Below are 19,719 nucleotides of genomic sequence, written 5' to 3'. Positions count from 1 at the left end.
TCTGTATGGTCTGAAGAGATTGAAGCATCATATGTTAAGGAACCGTGATACTCGATGCCTTTCCTGCTTCATTGCCACATCCCTGAAGACAAATTTCTTATTTCTCTCTTTTTCTTTAAATGTAATATTTTGTAATCATTTTATCCCTGAATTGAACTCATGATGTGCCTATTTTGAATTTGATTTCCCCCTTTCTTGCTCTAATATGTTGTTTGTTAATCTAGGTTTATAACTTTTACCCCGAGTGGATACCCGCAGTTCCTTAAGGCTAGCTTATTTGTCAAAGCAAACTTAGGGAACTACTGATTAACCAAAATTTGAGTGGTTTTACAGAACTAGTGAAGTGATTCTGAAGTTGGATGCACTTTTTGTTCATATGTTATGCTTTTATCTTTAGGCGATTTCTATGTTGCACATGCCTAGGTGTGCGAACTAGAAGTGAGGGTCGACGCATTCCTATCTTGGAACTATCTTTGCCCATCCACCACTAGAGGAAAGTGCAAGGCACTTAGCTTAGAAGGTCAAGGGTCGAAGTAAGACTAACTTTGCCTGATAATCACCGCAAGAGCTAAGGGACTTGGTTTTATGGGCGAAGTTTGGAGTAGCCACAGGGCTATGTTCAATCTTTTGTCGTCATGCGAGTTTAGGGACTCAACTTTTTAAGCTAGGGTCGAACAGCCAAGGGACCATTGTTGCTCCCAAACTATTCATGTAAGTCTTGCAATGTGCATCTAAGGACTCAGCTTTGTGGGCAAGGGCCAACGCTGCCAAGGGTTGTCGTGATCCCACTTCTGTCGGGAACTTCATTTTTAGATGATAAGTGGAGGTTATAACTTTTAGGTTATTTAGGGTCGGGCGTCCGAGTATGGAGTTATAGGATGAGGGAGCCTTTACCACTAGGAAGTCAGTCATGGTGGTGATGGGGCGAGGTGCTACGCCAACAAAGACGGGTAGAGTAAAGACGCCTATAGGTTGCACCACCTCGCCTGAGAACCCTTTCAATGGCATGGATGAATGGCCCAGTCTATCAGACTCAATCTTCATTTTGGTAAAGGCATCTCAGAAGAGAGTGTCTGTTGAACTACCATTTTTATCAAAACTCTCTAGGTGGTATAGTTGGCAATATACAACGTTATCACCAACGCATCGTCATGGGAGTATAAGACCCCTTCACTATCTTTGTCGTCGAAAGATATGGTGATTTCTGTTTGGCACTTTGTTTGCTTTGGGGGCAATTCTGTCAAGTATACTTCCTTGTACCAAGCCTTCCAAGCATGGCTTTCCTTTTGGAGGAAGTTGGGCCACCCATAGTGAATCCACCCGCTATGGTACTGATATCGCCCAATGGTGCTTTCTCCCATTCGAGGCTTTGGCAAGAGGGTTTGTGGGCATCTCCTTGCATCTCTTTCCATCACTCCACAGTCAAGCTATTGCGCGACCTTTGAGATCGGCTTGTGGGTCATTTTCTAGGTGGGGGCATTGAGTGTTCAGTGACTATGCACTCTAACTCCCTATTTTAGCTCATTTCCTCTTCAAAGTAAGCAGTCGTTCGTCTTATGACCCTCCCTATTGATGTTAGGTGGAAAAATGACAGATTTTTTCAGTTCAACCCTTCCCACCTCATGAGCTTTCCTCACTTTCCATATGCATGTGTAGGTTCAGATGAGTGAACCTTGAACTCCACCTCCTAGAAGGTGCATCTCCGTCTCACCTCTTACTATGCTAACTCCTCTTAGGCTTCTTTAGGGCCATGCTGGTTGTTTGCACCTTGGAACTCTTTTCTGGTTCCTCCAATTCAATTTTTCTTGGGGCCAAGGCTCCAAGTGCGTCTTTGAAATTGACGAAATTGTCTGCCTATCTATGAACTCCTGCAATGTGCTCAGGGTTCTCCTAACAAGCTTCGTCATAAATGGATTCCTTGGCCATACGCCTCCCAAGAGCACAACCAATGTGATCTTCTCATCCTAGTCATCAGTTTTCATGTGTTCTTTATTAAACCGAGATAGTTATGTCTTCAAACTCTCGTCCTCCTACTGTTTGACAATTAAGAGGTACATTGCTGGCTGTCTCCTTCTACTTGTCATAAGCTACATTAAGGATAGCCTAGCAAGTTCTTCAAAAGTACCGATCAAGCTTGGGTGTAAGGCTCCGAACTATCCCCCCGCCATCCCCCTCAAGGTTAAAGGGAAAGCTTGGCAAGCAATCTCCCCAGGAAACCCATGGAGAATCATGTGAGCCTTGAAAGTTTCCATGTGTTCGAGGGGGTCACCAGACCTGTCATATAGCTCTATCTGCTAAACTTTGAACTTTAATAGCAAGGGTACCACCATTATTTCTACACTATATGGTAGGTCAGTACTGCTAAGGAAGGTGTGCTGATTTTCCTGGCCATCTCCTTATACTTATCCCTGAGGTAACGTAGGTCCTGGTACATCTTTCCTTTTTCCTCGTCATCGAGGATGGCCCTGATTGTGTTTTGTGATTTTGTGTCATTCCTTTCTGCCTAGCTTGACGCAATGACTCATCTTTCCTTCCGCCTAAAAGCTTTGTTTTCCCACTGGACATCCTCCATTTCTAAAGTCATGTAATGATTCTTTCCTACATTCTTGCAAATCTCACTTCCATCTTACTTTTTATGCGAACACCTGTTGTCACAACTTCTCACTAATGGATTACCCAAAAGTGTGTTGCGGCATGCATATGAAAATCATGTCAAAATACAATAAATTAACGATCCCAACGATAGCGCCAAAATGTTAGGAACGTTTTTCGTAACACAAGCTGAAGCTACCTGAAACTTGCCATCAAGAGCTGGGGTGGGGCTGAAAGTCCCCAAGGTATCTTTTGATGATAAAGTTTGTATAGTTTACAGCTTTGGAGGTAAAAGCATTTGAGTCTCTGTTCTAGTTTTACCTATGCTCAGGCTTTATATCTTCCTCTCAAGACAACCACCTGTGCCAAGGGTGTTCGTCCTTTGTTCAGTCATGCCATGCCTGTGCATTTAATTCAGTTGTCTCTGCCAGTGCCTTGGGTTGTGTTCGACTAAGGCAGGTGGCGGCCTTTATTTGAGATCCTGTCAGGGATAGGATCTCTTGTCGGATTATCCTACTTGTGATCCCTTATTCGATCATTTAACGCAGTCGATCTCTCACTGACTTAAGGAATGGTTATTTAATGTGGCATGGCTTCTTGCGGATTATCCGGGCAGGGGCATGTCTATTCGTACGCCGTCATGATTTCCAAGGCGATCTCAATCTCTTATGCGCCTACTTTATTGAGATAAGATTGTCCCTAAAAGGACCTTCCTAACTTCTTTTGGAGACGGGCACAAGGACCCTTTCTCATGCCTTGGCCTTCTTAGTTCCTAACTATGGGCTAAAGTCTTTTTCATTCAAAGGCTTCTAGGAGTATGGACTCGGCCCTCCTGGGTGAAAGCCCATTCGACCCTCCACTTTTCTTTAATTAAATGAGTTGGGTTTGAGATTCACTATATTAGCTAAAAGAGCCATATTCTTCTCCAATTTGAAGTTTAGGGGTAAAAAAAAAACCAATGAACCAATAAATCGGACTAGACCAGACTGAACCAATAAGTTTAGTCCAGTATCGAGTTTGGTTCGGTCCGATACCGATTTCATTTTTCTCAAAACCAGTCAAAATCGGTCCAATTTTGATTCTCCTTTGTTTTAACACTGGATTGAATTGGACAAGATGATCGATTCATATATATATTAAATTTTTTATATTGTATAAAATATTTTTTATATGATTTTTTATATTATATACAATTTTTATATATAACTATAGATAAAATAAATTTATATTATATGATAAATTATTAATTAATATAATATTAAATTTTAAAATCTTATATCACTATATATTATATTATAATATATCACTATAGTCTATAGTACAATTATAATATATATTATAATATACCACAATATATTATCATTATATTATTATATACAATATTATATATACTTAAAAACCGGATCAGAATCGGTAAAATTGAAAGCACCGATTTAAGAGTGTAACCAGTGCGATACTAGTTTTTCAAATATCAAAATTGATATATATCAGTCAAAATTGATATATATCAATTCAATTTAAAATATATCTACAATCAAATCAAATTGGAGTGATTACATCTCTACTGAAGTTTGATCACTGAACATTAAATTTCAATCAAAATGCAGCTTTCTCTAAAAGTGTTTTGTTTTCCTAAAAAAGCTTTGGAGGATATTAGTCAACCGAGGGCTGGAGTTCCAAATACTAAAGTCAAATGGGAGTCTCCACCACATGGACATATAAAGATCGATTGGGGTATTGCTATCCAGAAACATGCTAATAGGATTGGAATTGGCATTTTACTTCGGGAATGGGAAGGGGATTTGTTATTGACTTTGATGAAACCTATACTATTTTGCTCTGATGTTGATTTGGCTGAAGCATGGGGTTTTTTTTAACCTTTTCAATTATGCAAACTCTTGACCTTTCTAATTTTATTTTTAAGGGTGGCTCTTCCAATGTTATTTTGGCTATTTGCAACCAGTTTTCTTTAAAAGATTTTGGAATAGCCTTTTGTCTAAGCCAAGGAAGGAAAGATCTTCTTGAAAAGTGTTTCGTTTTCCTAAAAAATAATGACATGATAATGTCTGCTAACCTGTCGGCTGTCAGGTATTAATAGGTTATGAAATTACATAATCATTTTTGTTAGTGTGCTTGAAATTTGATTTTTTGTTTTTTCCTGATATTTTGATTTAGGAAATTTTAAATTGATCGTTACGGTTAGGTGCCTTTCGGAAAGGTCCCTCTGTTTAAGTTGTTAAACTGATAACAGAGTACGATGACATGGTAAATACATGTCATCTCACCACCACTCATAAAATGGCACCTATCATATATACACAATCAGCATAAAATATTAAAAATTATAAAATTATAAAAAAAATCTGAAAAATTACAAATATTAAACAATAAACTAAAATTAAAATAAATAATTTTTTTTAAAAGATAAAATACATAAAATATAAAATATAAAAGAAGCAAAACAAAATAAACTAATGTTGTTTAAAATTCAACTAAAAAGCGTTTTTTCTAATGCTATATTAATACTATAAATACTCCGAAGAAGCCGTCTTTTTGAAAGTTTTCAACTTTTCACGTTCCTCTGTCTTCTTGAGCGTTGGTTTCCATGAAGGATGCTAGACAGAGAAACGGAGAAGTAGAGGCCTCCGAGAAGAAAGAAGCAGAGGCAGAAGCAGCGCATGAAAACGGGCGTGTCTCCGACGTTGTATTGGGTTTGGACGGTGGAGCCACCTCCACCGTCTGTGTGTGCATGCCATTGCTCCCCTTTTCCGACCACGACCTCGCAGACCCTCCCCCCGTTCTCGCACGGGCCGTCGCCGGTTGCTCCAACCACAATAGCGTCGGAGGTACCTGCTTTTATTTTTCTAAAAATAAATTTAAAAAAGCTGTTTTCCTTGTCTTTCTTGAGAGCCAAACAGAATGTCTTCTAGCTGTACTTTTGAAAAGTTTGACTTGATGGAACTCTCTGGCTTTTGGAATTGCTTTTTGTGTTTGTTAGTCTGGGTTTCTTTACTTCTCTCCATGGTGTTTAGCTTCTGTACTTGTCTTATATTTGACCCAAATGTGAAGTTTTTTAAAATTTCCAATTGTTGTGCGACTTTGGAGTACCTGAATTTTTTAAAGCCTTTTAATCTCGAACAGAATTCGATCAAATCTGCACTGATGTACTATTTCATGCGCATAGTCCATTGAATTGTTTAATAAATTAATAATTTGCTAATTTGGCGACGTTTCTTAACCCCTTTTTATTTTTCGCTTAGATTTGTTTTCCCTGATTTATGCCTCCGTAATCGCCCCAATCTATTTCTTAGTTTAGACCGATCAGGGTGCAGCCTAGCAGTCAAATAGCGAGCTTGGATGAGGTGTTGACTCACACAGTCCGGCTTCAATTATGCATTAGGAGTTCTCCTGGATTACAGGAGGTCGTGTATTATAGAGCTTTATTCTCTGGGAGGGATCTGACGGATCCTGCCTTGGTGAGGTTTCAGGGCATTAAAAAAAGCCATGGTCTACCCAAAAGTTTTATCTTTATAAATAGTTGGCAAGTTCTGAGCCAATGGATCTAGCCAAAGTGTTGATGTTTCCCTGTGTAAACCTAAAGCACTGGTTTCTGTTCAAGAAAAGAGTTCATTTCTTTTTGTTGGCCTGATAGGGGCCCTGTTCAAATTACCCATTAATGTTTGATTTCCCAAACGTTTTTGAAATATCCTCAAGAATCTCATCAAAAAAAGTCCTACAACTTCTTTTTCTGATTCTTGGAAATTTAGAGACTAGATATCAGGTTGTCTGTTTTAATTAAATTCAATAGGCTCCCATGTCTTTTCTCATAGTCTAAGCCCATTTTCTTTTGCTGTAACTAGTCTAGTAATGCTCTCAGCCATTACCAAATCCTCCTTATCATGAGTGTAATTATAGGTCTTGGCTTTTTTTTGTGTGCATGAATAGCCATCTCCATGTGCAATCTCATCTTGGTCTAAAAATTTCAGTTCTTATATTCCCTGAGGTTTGGGGGTAATGAGAGGGACAGAATGTTATGGAAGCATACGGGTAGTAAAAATTTTTCGGTACGGTCTTATTATAAGGTGTTGACGGTTCAGCATTGTTCTCCTTTTCCTTGGAAGCGTATTTGGAGGTCTCATGTGCCTTCCAAAGTCGCTTTTTTCATATGGACAGCATCACTTGGAAACATTTTGACGATCAATAATTTGAGAGAGCATGGTTTTGTTGTTATGGAGTGGTGTTTCATGTGTAAGAAACTTGGTGAATCTTTGGACCATTTACTTCTGCACTGCGAGGTGTCAAAGGCATTGTGGGATGGTGTTTTCAGTAGAGTTGGGCGGTTTTGGGTGATGCATATGAAAGTAGTGGATTTACTTGCGTGCTGGTTGGGGTCTCAAAGTTCTCCTCAAGTGGCTGCTGTGTGGAAGGTGGTTCCTTTGTCTCATGTGGTGTATTTGGTGGGAAAGGAATGAGCGATGCTTTAATAATAAGTTGCAAACTATGGAGGAAATCTGGAACTTCTTTGTATTTTCTTTATTTCAATGGTTTTCTGCAATAGTGCTTAATGGAGCTTCAGCTCATGATTTTCTGTTTTCTTTTTCCTCTTTCTAGATTGTAATTACGTGTTTTCTTTTGTATACTTCCTGTGTACATAGGCTTCGCCTATTACATTCGTTGAATAAAATTCCATCCTACTTATAAAAAAAAAATAAAAAAAAAGTTAAATAGCTTTTCTTCCTCGTTTTACTGGTTATCAAATTTGCCTTTGTCATTTCACCTAAGCTTGTTTTGTGGTCTTGCATAAAGCTTGGTCAATCTCATTGTTGTTGTAATCATATCTTGGCCATATAAGCTGTACTTGGGCTTAGCCTACTTCTATGAATAAAATTTCTTGATTGCCTATCAAAAAAAATCTTGGCCATATAAGCTCCAGAAGCACTTTTCTGTTCCATGTCTTGATTATAAGTTCTTTTCTTTATCACTTTTCTTTACCGGTAATCCTGGTTTACTTAAATTAGATGAGTGCATGTGGTAATCATGTTATGCAATATAACAATATAACACAAGCTCAGTAAATTTCGTCAATAGTGTTCACTAAATTCTTCAGGTCATGCTATAACTATGGAAATAACAAACAAAAAAAAGCACTCAACAATGGAAACCCATTCTTCTTTATTGTTCTCAAATAATGGAGAAGAAATTGATAATAGTTCTCATGTTTGACAGTTTTTAATTTTTCTCCATCTGCTGATTTTACAGAGACCGCTTCCAAAAATACATTGGAACAGGTTATGGCTGAAACCCTCTGTAAATCGGGTTCAACTTGGTCTGCTGTTCGTGCTGTTTGTTTAGGTGTTTCTGGTGTTAACCATCCAAGGGATCAGGAAAGAATACTAAAGTGGCTAAGGTATATTGTTCTGAATATTATTTTGGCCTTTTTTTATTCTGTAAAGTTATATTTTAACTCTCTGCTATATGTTACATATCCAAAAGAAAAAAAGAATTCTGCTGTGTGTTCAAAGTTGAGATTTGATGCCTAATTGATCCTTTATTGCAAATTTAAAATTTCTTGAATTCCATTTTTAACAAGGAAGCAGTTGCTTTTTTCAACCAATGGCTATGCTTCCATGATTCTAGTATGAATTACATAGGGCCATAGGCTAGGCAAGTGCTTTCCTAAACCTATAGACTCATAGGATAACAACCTTTCTGTATGCTTTGGAGCGTCCTACTTCCACTGCTTCTGCACCTCATTGTTCCTTTTATAAGCAAACAATTGTATTAATAAGCATAGGCATTGCCCAAGTACACAAGATGGTATACAAGAGGTGACACCTATCTAGGAAGAAGAAATAGAAACAAGAAAATCATGAAAATCAAGGCCATTGAAATCAACAGCTTTGACCCATAAAAATAAGGTTCTAACAAGAAGTAATCTAAGCTCTTCCAATGAGCGCTCCTTGTTTTAAACATTTGGTCATTACGCTCTTGCCATATGCACCACAGAATACAGATAGGAACCATCTTCCACACAATTGTGATTTGTGGAATACCACCTAGATTTGTCCAACTGGCTTGGAAGCTCAACCACAGTGGTAGGCATAACCCAGGCTAGCTTTAATCATGTGAATGCATCTTCCCATAACACTATCAACCTCACATTGTAGTAGAAGATGATCCACAGTCTCCCTACTTATTTTTCACATACAGCACCAGTCCACTATAATCACCCTATGTTTCCATAAATTATCCATCGTCAAAATCTTACCCAGAGAAGCTATCCAAGCAAAGAAGGCTTTGGGGGGTGCCTTCTTTTCTCTATAATCTTCTCCATGGAAAGTGATTGTTTTGCGATTGTGTGAGTGACTTATAGAAAGAGCAAACCTCATCGTTCCTTTCAAAGGTACTTATCAAACAAAGAGACTGTATGTATAGATATAAACAAATGTAAAAGAGAGAACAAATTCCTTGTACAGATGACGTCAAAGAACATTGTAATCTGAATGTAGGGAACTGAAGATTTAATTCAAAGTGAATGTGGGCTTTTAGGGTTTTGGCATTCCTGTATCACTTTCCTATTGGTTGCTTGAGATGGTGTCTTATATTCTAGACCAAGGGTATGGTTTTCTTAAGAGCGGCGTGTCTTTCCCATGCTCTAACACTTTAAAAGGTGGAGCATTAAAGATTTTTTTTAATGATGAGGAACCCGAAGTCCATGCAAATGCAACATCTAGTATTAAAAATCTTTCACAGAAGGATATAAAATATTCATTTCAACTCAGTTGATTCGACTTGTCCTTTATACATGCGTCCAGATACTCCTCTTATTAGGTTCACAAAAAAACCTTTGTAGTTTCTCTAAAGTTTCCTCTTACCGGGTTCAGAAACAAAGGTTATAGTTTGTATGATGTTTACAATTGTATCAGCAGATGGAGCAATGAGGTATATCATAAATGAAAAAGTAGTTTAAAAGATTTCTATGAAAGTTTTAGCTAGATTTGGGAAATGCCTGAATAGTCATTAATGGTATTTCTTTCAACATCATAAATATATGGAGCTCTATTTTGACAATGAAAAATGCTAAATATCTGTTTTGCCTATGTTTCTTTCTGTTTTAAATTTTATTGTACATATCAAATATTGAGGTATAGGGTAAGATAGGACATCTTCTAAACAGATAAAGAAGACAAGTTTTTACCTATGCGAGAATGATGTTGTTGCAATGCCTTGATGACCAATGCTCTTTGATATCTGGCTAGCATAAGGGTCCCCAGATTTTGCTATTCTTTGATGCTTTGTGTTCTTTTGCCCTTTTTTCCACTAGAGTTCTGCTACATACAATCACTTTTGCGTATTTTTTATACACTCCACTGATGTGATTGGCTAAAACAATTATTTTATATTAAAAAAAAAAGTGATGCAGCCAATCATATTATTGGAGTGCGCAAATAGTACGCAAAAGTGACTACACATAGAGTTTTTGTTTCCACTAGATTGTTGCTTTGAGACACTCATGCATTCTTGCCTGCACTGTTGAATGCACCTAAATTATGTCCCATTTTGTATGGGTGAGTCTTGTATATTTTTTTCTTATTACTTGTATTGGTACCTGATGACTGGGAAACTGGTTTTGAATCTTGTACACTCAGGGATATATTCCCTAGCCATGTAAAGCTATATGTTCACAATGATGCCCTAGCAGCTCTGGCCAGTGGGACCATGGGAAAGCTTCATGGATGTGTTTTAATTGCTGGTACAGGATGCATTTCTTATGGTTTTTCTAAAGATGGTAGAGAAGCACGAGCTGCAGGTGCAGGACCTCTTTTAGGTGATTGGGGAAGGTATGTGTTTAAATAATCTTTGTCTGCTTTAGTTCATTGCTCTCCATGATGAGGATGTGTTATTTAGCTAATCTGTACACATCATTTTCACAAGTAACTGGAAGTTTTGGCGGTGTATTACTACCATGATTTGAAAATGATCCGAAGAAACTAGGTTCTGGAAAACAATAATGTTGTTTTCATTTTGAATGGTTTTCAATAAGCCTATACGCAATCATTGAGTGCTCATTACTCTTATCAACAAAACTTAAATTAGCAAAATTTTGTGTTTAAGGAGCCCCATACAATGGATAAAGATTCTGCTGAAGCATTATTGTTGTTGCAGATTATTTTGAATTTTCGTATATTGATATTTACACAAATTTGATGGATGACGATAAGTGATAACTTGTAGTGGCTATGGGATTGCTGCACAGGCATTATCAGCAGTAGTGAAGGCTCATGATGGTCGTGGTCAACAGACGATGCTTACAGATACTATTTTGAAGGCTCTTGGCCTTTCTTCTCCTGATGAATTGATAGGGTATCTCTTTTGAAACTCTTTGCAATTTGTTGTCATATGTGCTCATAATTGCTAATCAAATTTTCAGATCACATGGGTCTCACTTGCTTGGGTTTAGGGTTCATCAACCTAAGGTTTTATTTCGTTGCTTTGGACTGGTCTTTGGAGAGACCTAATTCCTCTTTCTCAGAATTTTTGTTAGGAAAAACATTAACATAGATGGACAGCTAGCTTGGTGAATACGAGTTGTTGGTAGTAAAAAGATACTCTCTCACTATTGTCGTGCCATGTGGGTGGACAATCCGTTGGCAGTGTTGGGGTGAGGTGGGTCAGATTAGAGAGACCTAGTTTTGGCGGTTTCAATGGAAGTGCATGTGAAGCCAACACGAGCCTCATGCACCGGTTGTTTTGTAGTTCATCTTGGAGGAATCGAGTGATCGGTGGTTGGGGGGTTGAATGGAGCGGCACGCATGAGTAGATCACTAGAAGGCAATAGATCGGGCTGGAACTGACCTGGAGGAGAAAAAAATGTGAAGAACAGGGGGAAGAAAACTTATAAACATGAGCACAGGGAAAAGGAAACTGAGGCTTCTCCCTCTCTGGTGGGGAAAAAAAAAATGAGAAAAGGAGATGGGTTGTCTTTTGGGGGCTTCAGCTTGGACGAGAATGGAGAGAGACCCATTGTTGTGTTGTATCAGCTTGGATTTTCTCTTTTTTTAAGAAATCCCTTGCCTTGATATGAAGAAATTGCCACTACACTAGGCTTATCATTTCTTTCTTCTGTAGATATGTCCTACGTTTCCTTGATAGGGGTTTCTCTGCCGAGAGGAGGATTTTGCTACTTAATGTAATTATTTTCTGTATTACTTCAATTGGATAATTGTTAACGTCTTATCAGTGTGTCCAAAGTATCACAATACTTCACCATTTAGCTCAATTGATTTATCAAAAAAATATGAAGCCTTATTTCATCTGAAGCAAAGAACTGTAGCACTCTTCAGGAAATGATAGCCATGTGAGCTAACTGGTTTGTTTTAGCTCATTGAATATCACAGGACGGATTCATTCAGCATATGAAGTTTAGCCATTGATTTAATGTTTTTTTTCATTGGATTTAGGTGGACTTATGCCGATCCATCTTGGGCACGCATTGCAGCACTTGTTCCAGAAGTGGTGTCTTGCGCCGAAGCAGGTGATCAAATTGCAAATAAGATACTGGTTGAAGCAGTCCAGGAACTGGCTGTGTGTGTGAAAGCTGTTGCTCGAAGACTTTGCTTGTGTGGTGAAGGTGCTCAATTTATCTATCTATTATAAAAGGTTGAATTGTCAGATAAAATGATTTATCTGATAATTAAATTACCTGAGTCCAATCAGGTTTGATTACTGGGATGCTATGGTGTATATACATGCAGTTTAATTTATGAATTACTACATGACAAAGGTATGATACATTGACATGAGTATATACATTTATGCATACTTATGCATTGATGTATGTATATATGAGCATAAAAGCAAAACTTTTATCGTTTCTGTGTACTTGGGCTTTGCCTTCTCTTATGAATAAAACTTCTAGATAACCTATTAAAAACAAGAGCACATGAAACCCATCCCCCACACCCCCCTCCTCTCTCCCTCCCTCCCCCCCAAAAAAAGAAGAAGATACACATGCTTTATAAATGCTTTTCTATTTATATCTATATTTAAATTTTTCCCACTTCTTCCTTGGTCCCTAACCATTTTAAGATGTATGATGATTTTTTAGTGCAGATGGAAATGGCTCTTTCCCAATTGTAATGGTTGGTGGTGTGCTTGAAGGTAACAAAAGTTGGGATATTGGAAAAGAAGTTATTAATTGCATTCATAAACAATACCCGGAGGCTTATCCAATTAGACCAAAGGTTAGCATTCCTCCTTATCCACTCATGAAATCATTGCTAAAGTTTCAGTTGGTAATCTGGTCAAAGTCTCTCTCTCTCTACACGTACACACAGACACTAAAAAGTACTTTTGCGAACTAGATGTTTTATTAATAAGAGTACTAACTTCATCCAAAACTTAGAAGAGGCTTCAATTTTATGTTCTAAATAATAGATCCGGTGATCAGAAACAAGTCTCCAGTCACTTGGGATTAGGTGTTTGATGGAAGATTTTTTTTTTATTTTATTATTGGCACCGGGTTTCCGGGAACTACATGCCGACTAATCCCAGGGATGCATAGGCCCTCGACAAGGAGTTTCTCACAAGTGCACCTCGGGTACTTGAAGGGGAAAATCCTCCAGTCGGATGGCCCCTAGAGATTGTTTGCACAAGATTTAAACCTTAGACCTAAGAGGAGCATACCCGCAAGCCCAATGCATTTACCACTTAAACCAACTCCTAGGGGTTAGATAGGGGTGCTACCCGCACCATACGGTGCGGGGTAGCCCCCCCCCCCGCCTCCGCATGGGGCGGATGGGGAAAATCCCCCTCGTCCCCCGCCTCCGGTGTGCGGGGGTGGGGTACCCCGTCCCGCATGACGGGGTACGGGGTGGGGGGCCAGTCCGTCCGGCCCCCCGCACCCCCCTTCTGGGCCTTGGGCCCAGAAGCAATTTCTGGGCCGAAAATGGCCCAGAAGCAATTTCTGGGCCATTTTGGGCCCAGAAATCTCAGCAATGGGCCAAAATGGCCCACAAGTCAAAAATACCTTGTAGGCCATTTTCATTTTTCAGCCCATAACACTTTAAAAGAAAAAAAAAAAAAGTGTTATGTCTAAGAGTCTAATACGTAATAAACTAATAATAATAACTAAGCTATTACAAAATTAAAAGGCTAAACAATTACAAAATTACAAACATAAAAGTGTCCAAAGGACATTGTATCAACATTACAAATTATTGAATACAAAATTTTTACAAATCATTAAAAATTGATCATTCTAAAGAGGCTTGTCAGCTGTGGCTTGTCTTTGAGTCAAGGGGTGTGACAGTTGGGGCAGCCCGGGCTTGAGCACATTTTTATGTTGCAGAGGTGCTAGACGTCTCATGTGTTACTACAAAAATTAAGATGAAATGGAAATGAATATAAAAAAATTAAAATAATAAAATAAAAAATAATTACCAGGTGGTCCAAATCCAGACTGATCACCACCCTCATCGGTCTCCTTAAAATCTAAAATATCCGGAACATGAATATCCTTTCCTATCGTCCAACTCTGTGTGCATATCAATGCCTCTACAGTTGTAGGAGACAATGAACTACGGAAAGGATCCAATATACGACCTCCGGTACTAAAAGCTGACTCTGAGGCAACGGTGCTAATAGGGATGGCCAAAATACAGCGGGCACTCTCAGAAATGATGGGATATTTCTTTGAGGCATTCTTCCACCATCCTAATATATCGAAATGATCATCATCATTTTGGACCATATCCGCTGACAAATAGTTGTCTAACTCAGAAACGACCTCCGTAGATTGATGGACTAGTGTGGGATTCTGTGCGAGGGTCTTAGTCCACGGCATTCTGCGCTTCTTTGTAGGAGGCCCGGTCACGATGTCTGTAGAAGGAGTTGGGGTCGGTGTATGTGTCTTCGATGTAGTACCACCCTTAATTGCCATAAACTCGTCATACAATTTTTTCAGGGTATCTCGAGCCAATTCACCAATAATGTCAGTCCATACCTGATCGTGAACAAGTCCCAACCCATATAACAAGTCTGAAACTTTCAGACGGGGATCAAGAATAACAGCCACATATAAGAAAATATTCATTCTAGTCAAATCTCCCAAATACTTGTCATATTTTAGCATCATGGAACTTGCCATCCCCCTCATCCTTTCATTGGAACCCCTACGCATATCTTCTAATTCTTCTTTTACCCTACATATTTGTTGACAAAACCCATGGGATGTAGGGTACAAAGAACCAGATATATTCAACGTGACATCATAAAATAATCCAAGAAAATCAACGAAAGTAGAAACTACCACCCAATCATCATCATTAGGCTTTCGTGATCCCCCGTGCTCATCAAAGTATTTGACATATTGGATGTCTTCATCACCCAATAATTGAAAGGCTGCCTTATATTCCTGGGCCGCCTCCAACATCAAGAAGGTTGAGTTCCATCTGGTAAGAACATCAGTACAAAGACCCTTCTTCGATGTTATGCCCGCAGCCTTTGCAGCAACTTTGAATTTCTCCAATCTAGAAGGAGAAGACCTCACCCATTTCACAGCCATTCTAACTCGTGCAACCGAGTCATCAACATCTTTCAACCCCTCAGTCACAATTAAATTCAAAATATGTGCAGCACATCTAACATGCAAGTATTCACCACCCAAGAATGTCTTATTTGCATCTTTAAGATAATTCTTTAGATATCCCAATGCGACATCATTAGACGACGCATTATCAATTGACACAGACAAAACCTTTTCCAACCCCCACTCCTTCATTGCGGCCTCCAATGCCTTCCCAATCGTCTCACCCTTATGATCAGTTATTTGACAAAATTTAATAATCTTTTTGTGCAGAACCCAATCAGCATCAACAAAATGCACAGTCAATGACATGTAATTCATATTTTGGATAGAAGTCCAAGTATCGGTAATGAGGCAAACTACCAAACCCGCAAGTTGGCCCCTCAAAACATCTTTATCACGAAGGTACATCTTCTTAATATCCTTTGCCACGGTGTGACGAGAAGGAAGTACAAATCTGGGTTCCAACTCTTGGACAAATTTTTTGAACCCTTTACCCTCCACAAACTGAAAAGGCAGCTCGTCCATGATAATCATACGAGCTAACTTCCTTCTACACTCATCGGGGTTATACTTCGTATACCCCTTCAATGTTGGCCCCCCGGCCCCACTACTCCCATCAGCCATTTTAAAATCTAGTCTAGATTGGCCCTTCTCTACTAAGGATTTTAAAATTGGACTCTTCTTGCATTGTTTCTCTAGATGGACCTTCAACTGGGATGTACCATGTTTCCTATAGTGACATCCATACATTTTCCCACAGTGATTACATTTAGCTTGTGGGTTGTTGGGGTCCCTACCCTCTAGTTTGGTAAAGTGTTGCCAAACTATAGATACATGTTTCTTGCCCTGTGTGGGTTTCGGAGCAGGGCAAGGTATACTCGTTATAGGGGTAGGAGTAGGGTTAGTTTCTGGGGTAGGGGTGTTGGCTGGGGAAGGCGAGCTATCACTGAAATCTGAAGACATTCCTGATTTTCCAACAAAAAAAAAAAAAAAATTCAAAGTGCAATCCAACACAATCAGCAAAAACTACATACATAACTATTATTGATGTATTAAGTACTTTTTATATATAATGATGATAATATGAATGGCTACACTATAATAAGTTTTTACACCTCATATAAGCAATTCCAAATAATTTGATTAGGAAGAGTCGAAGAGAGATGCTTCATATTTTTAATAGGCATTATTTTAATAGGCCACTTTAATAGGCATTATTTTAATAGGCCACTTTAATAGACATTTTTTAATAGGCATTATATTCTTCTCTCTTTTCTCTTTTTGATTTTATATAATTTTCAAATTGATTTTTTTTGAATTTAATTATCTAATAGTTATAATTATTTAAAACTTTTAAATAAAACAAAAAGTGCTTGATAATATGCTTCATAGTTTTGTTCTCTCATTTTTACTTTTCATATATTTAATTTTATAAAATTCATTTCTTAATAGTTACTGACATTAATATTAGTATATTGGTATATTTTTTAATTTTTTAAAATCTTGAAAGATGTTTAAAAAATATGAAAAATAAAAAAGATCAAAAAGTGCAAATTTGCCAAAAACTTAATTTCATACTTTCAGGAGCAAAAACCCTAGCCAAGAAAAGAAAGATGCCAAAAACCCTAATAAATCATACCGTGCGTCCATGATGATTACTATCTCAAACAAGTTTCACAACTCCATAAATTTATATATATGTATATAAATAATTTATATATGTATATAAATATATATATGTATATGATTAACAAATATATATATATATATATTAGTATAAATAATTAGGGTTTCGGATTGGGGATTGGAACCCCAATCCGAAACCCTAAATTGATTTAGGGGTTTCAACCCCTAAATCAAAATTAGGGTTTCGGATTGGAACCCCAATCCGAAACCCTAACCCCTAAATTGAAACCCCTAAATCAATTTAGGGGTCCGAATCACAATGAAATTTACAAAAAAAAAAAAAAAAAACAATCCATTGAATCGGGAATCCAAACAATCACACAATCCGAAGAATCCACAGCACACAATCCAAACAATCCCATCCTCCATCTCCGATTCAACCTCATCCTACCTCCAATCTCCGATCAAAACTAAAATAAAAAATAAAAAATAATAACCAAACGGAGAAAATCAAAAGGGGAGGAGAAATGTTACCGTGCGGCGTGCGTCCGGCCTCGTGCGTCGTGCGAGAGAGAGGGATGATGGAATACGTGCGGCGGCCGGACTGGTTGCTGTTGGGAGGAGGGAACACCGAAGGGATTAGGCCGAAGGGGGTGAAGGGACTCGGGAGGGGAGGGGAGGGGAATCAGGGGATTGGGGGGGGGGGGGGGGGGGGTTGGGTTATGGGTTAGGGTATTTGTTGAAACAGCGCCGTTTCAATTAGTGGGTTAATAATAAAACCCACTAATTGAAACGGCGCCGTTTTGTCCACCACAAAACGGCGCCGTTTCTCTTATATATCCGGTTATAAACTTATATATATAATATATTATATATTTATATTATATATATATAGGTGCGGGGCGGGGGAAAAACGGACCGGGGGGGTCCGTTTCCGTCCCCCGCCTCCGCTGGGGGTTGGGATACGGGCCGGGGGCCCCCGCCCCGGCCCTAACGGTGCGGGGCGCCCCGCCCCGCCCTATGCGGGGGCGGGGCGAACGGGGCGGGGCAGCGGGTTCCGGGGCCCCGCTGCCCACCCCTAGGGTTAGATGCTTGATGGAAGACTTGGAATTTAAAATCATAAGGTTCTCTCTGAAAAGTAGATGTGTTTGTGAAAATCACACACCCTCACTCTTATGCATTTTTAAGAATGGTCATTTTGTCATATTTCTGTCTAGAATCCTAGTCAAAGTGCTGGCATGCGTGCCACTATGGTAGTTAACAACTCGTGGGGTTACATTTGTCCCAAAAAATAAAACACAACGCAAGGTGGGGCCAACCTTCCCTGATCTTGCTCCCCCCACTACACAGATGGGCTGTGCATCAGGGTGGGCCCCTGCCCCCACTCTATGGAGGTCCCAAGGTATTTGTACTGGAGGAAGGAGGGGTTTCTTCCTCCACCCTGGTGGTACAGGCAAGAGGCTGCAGGATGGGGGAGGGGTTCCGTCCACCCCACTGTTTTTCAACATCATCTTCATCATTCCTTGCCCTTGCTATGAGTCTATTGCTGTTTTGGTGGTATCTCACACCAGTGTATTGGTTAAAGTTTTGGATGCTTTTTTGAAAGGGGTATGAGGGAGCATTTCACTTACTAATTTTGTGAAATCTCTATAAAGTTTGAGGAGCTTTAGTCCGTAGTAGTTTTCACAAAAAGAAAAAGTGTACATACCTAAAAGTAATCCACTATTTTTATCTTGTGGATGCTTAAAACTAAGTAATTGCTGCATGCTGTTTCTTTTTCTTCTAAGATTTTCTTTAACAAAACAATTTGACCCATCAGGTAGAGCCTGCCGTTGGGGCAGCTTTGCTGGCCATGAATTTCTTGCTGAAAGAATCAGAAAGGCACCATAATAGCTGACAAAGGAGTTCCTTCAACTGTTTTACTGCAATAGATATTCAAAGAATATTGTTCTTGTCAGTGATTCTTTTGTGTGTTGGCTTGTTGCAAAAGATACTGTGGAACTCTATACCGCTTACAGAAGATGAAAAGATAATTGGTATGAATATACAATATGTAAAATGCACCAGAATTGATCCTGATGGTTTATTTCTTTCTATTACACGTATAATTAGCGAGCTTCTTAATCCTAGTATTTCAGTTAATATGATTCTGTAGTATCTGATTGCGGTGCCTCTCTACACCGGTTATCATCTTTAAAAAGTGTCCGAAGAATATGAATTTCAGTTGGCTTTCATGCATTGGTTTGACAATGAATAAATTACACTTCACCCTCTAGTCAAAACTTGCATATTCAATTCTATATATATTGCCAATTGTTAAATACCACTCTCCTTTAAGATTTGAGGGTTAAGATTGTGTCACATAATGATACAATGTATCGATGTCGATAGTTTATGGTGCATGCTACAGAGCATCATGTATTGGTTAGGAGGTACAAGCTGTGGTTACCCCCTTCAATAAATCATGGTGTAGTCTTTGTTCTTATCTTGAGCTTAGAGCTTTAGTTTATGCAGACAATTTCCAATGGTCATGTGTACGGTATAATGTTCCTCAAATATAAAGTGATCATGGGTCAACCTTTCGATAGGATGTTACGAATTCTATTGTGAATACCATGGTGAAAATTGAAAAACTGTATTTAGTTGATCTTTTTTCTTAAAGAGCCTGTACAGGGCTGTACAAATTATTTTTTGTTTTAATATGAATTAAGGCTACCTAATTTGTAATTACATGCATCCACTATAAACTTATTTAGCAGTAGAGGGAGCCAAGTAAACTGATTAATGCTAGAAAGATTGTATACAAGGAGTGAAAAACGATACGATTGTGGAATTATACGTGTAGATGAGTCGAGTTCAAGCACATGATGATTGAATGCACTTAGGGCGGGGGATGTAGCTCAATCATAAAG

General features: G+C 38.7%; 1 protein-coding gene across 1 annotated transcript; it reads left to right on the top strand.

Annotated features, from left to right (window-relative positions):
• The first annotated feature begins 5,141 nt into the window (after positions 1-5,141).
• On the top strand, positions 5,142-18,931 carry LOC122279108 (N-acetyl-D-glucosamine kinase-like). Its single transcript, XM_043089448.1, has 7 exons — positions 5,142-5,438; positions 7,852-7,999; positions 10,242-10,433; positions 10,828-10,956; positions 12,054-12,223; positions 12,706-12,836; positions 18,627-18,931. Exons 1-7 carry the CDS (start codon positions 5,198-5,200, stop codon positions 18,702-18,704), a joined length of 1,089 nt encoding a protein of 362 aa, XP_042945382.1. The 5' UTR covers positions 5,142-5,197; the 3' UTR covers positions 18,705-18,931.
• Positions 18,932-19,719: the final 788 nt, after the last annotated feature.

The sequence above is a fragment of the Carya illinoinensis genome, chromosome 10, assembly GCF_018687715.1.
Source record: "Carya illinoinensis cultivar Pawnee chromosome 10, C.illinoinensisPawnee_v1, whole genome shotgun sequence".
Lineage (NCBI taxonomy): Eukaryota > Viridiplantae > Streptophyta > Magnoliopsida > Fagales > Juglandaceae > Carya > Carya illinoinensis.
This window is presented reverse-complemented; position numbering and strand designations above follow the sequence as displayed.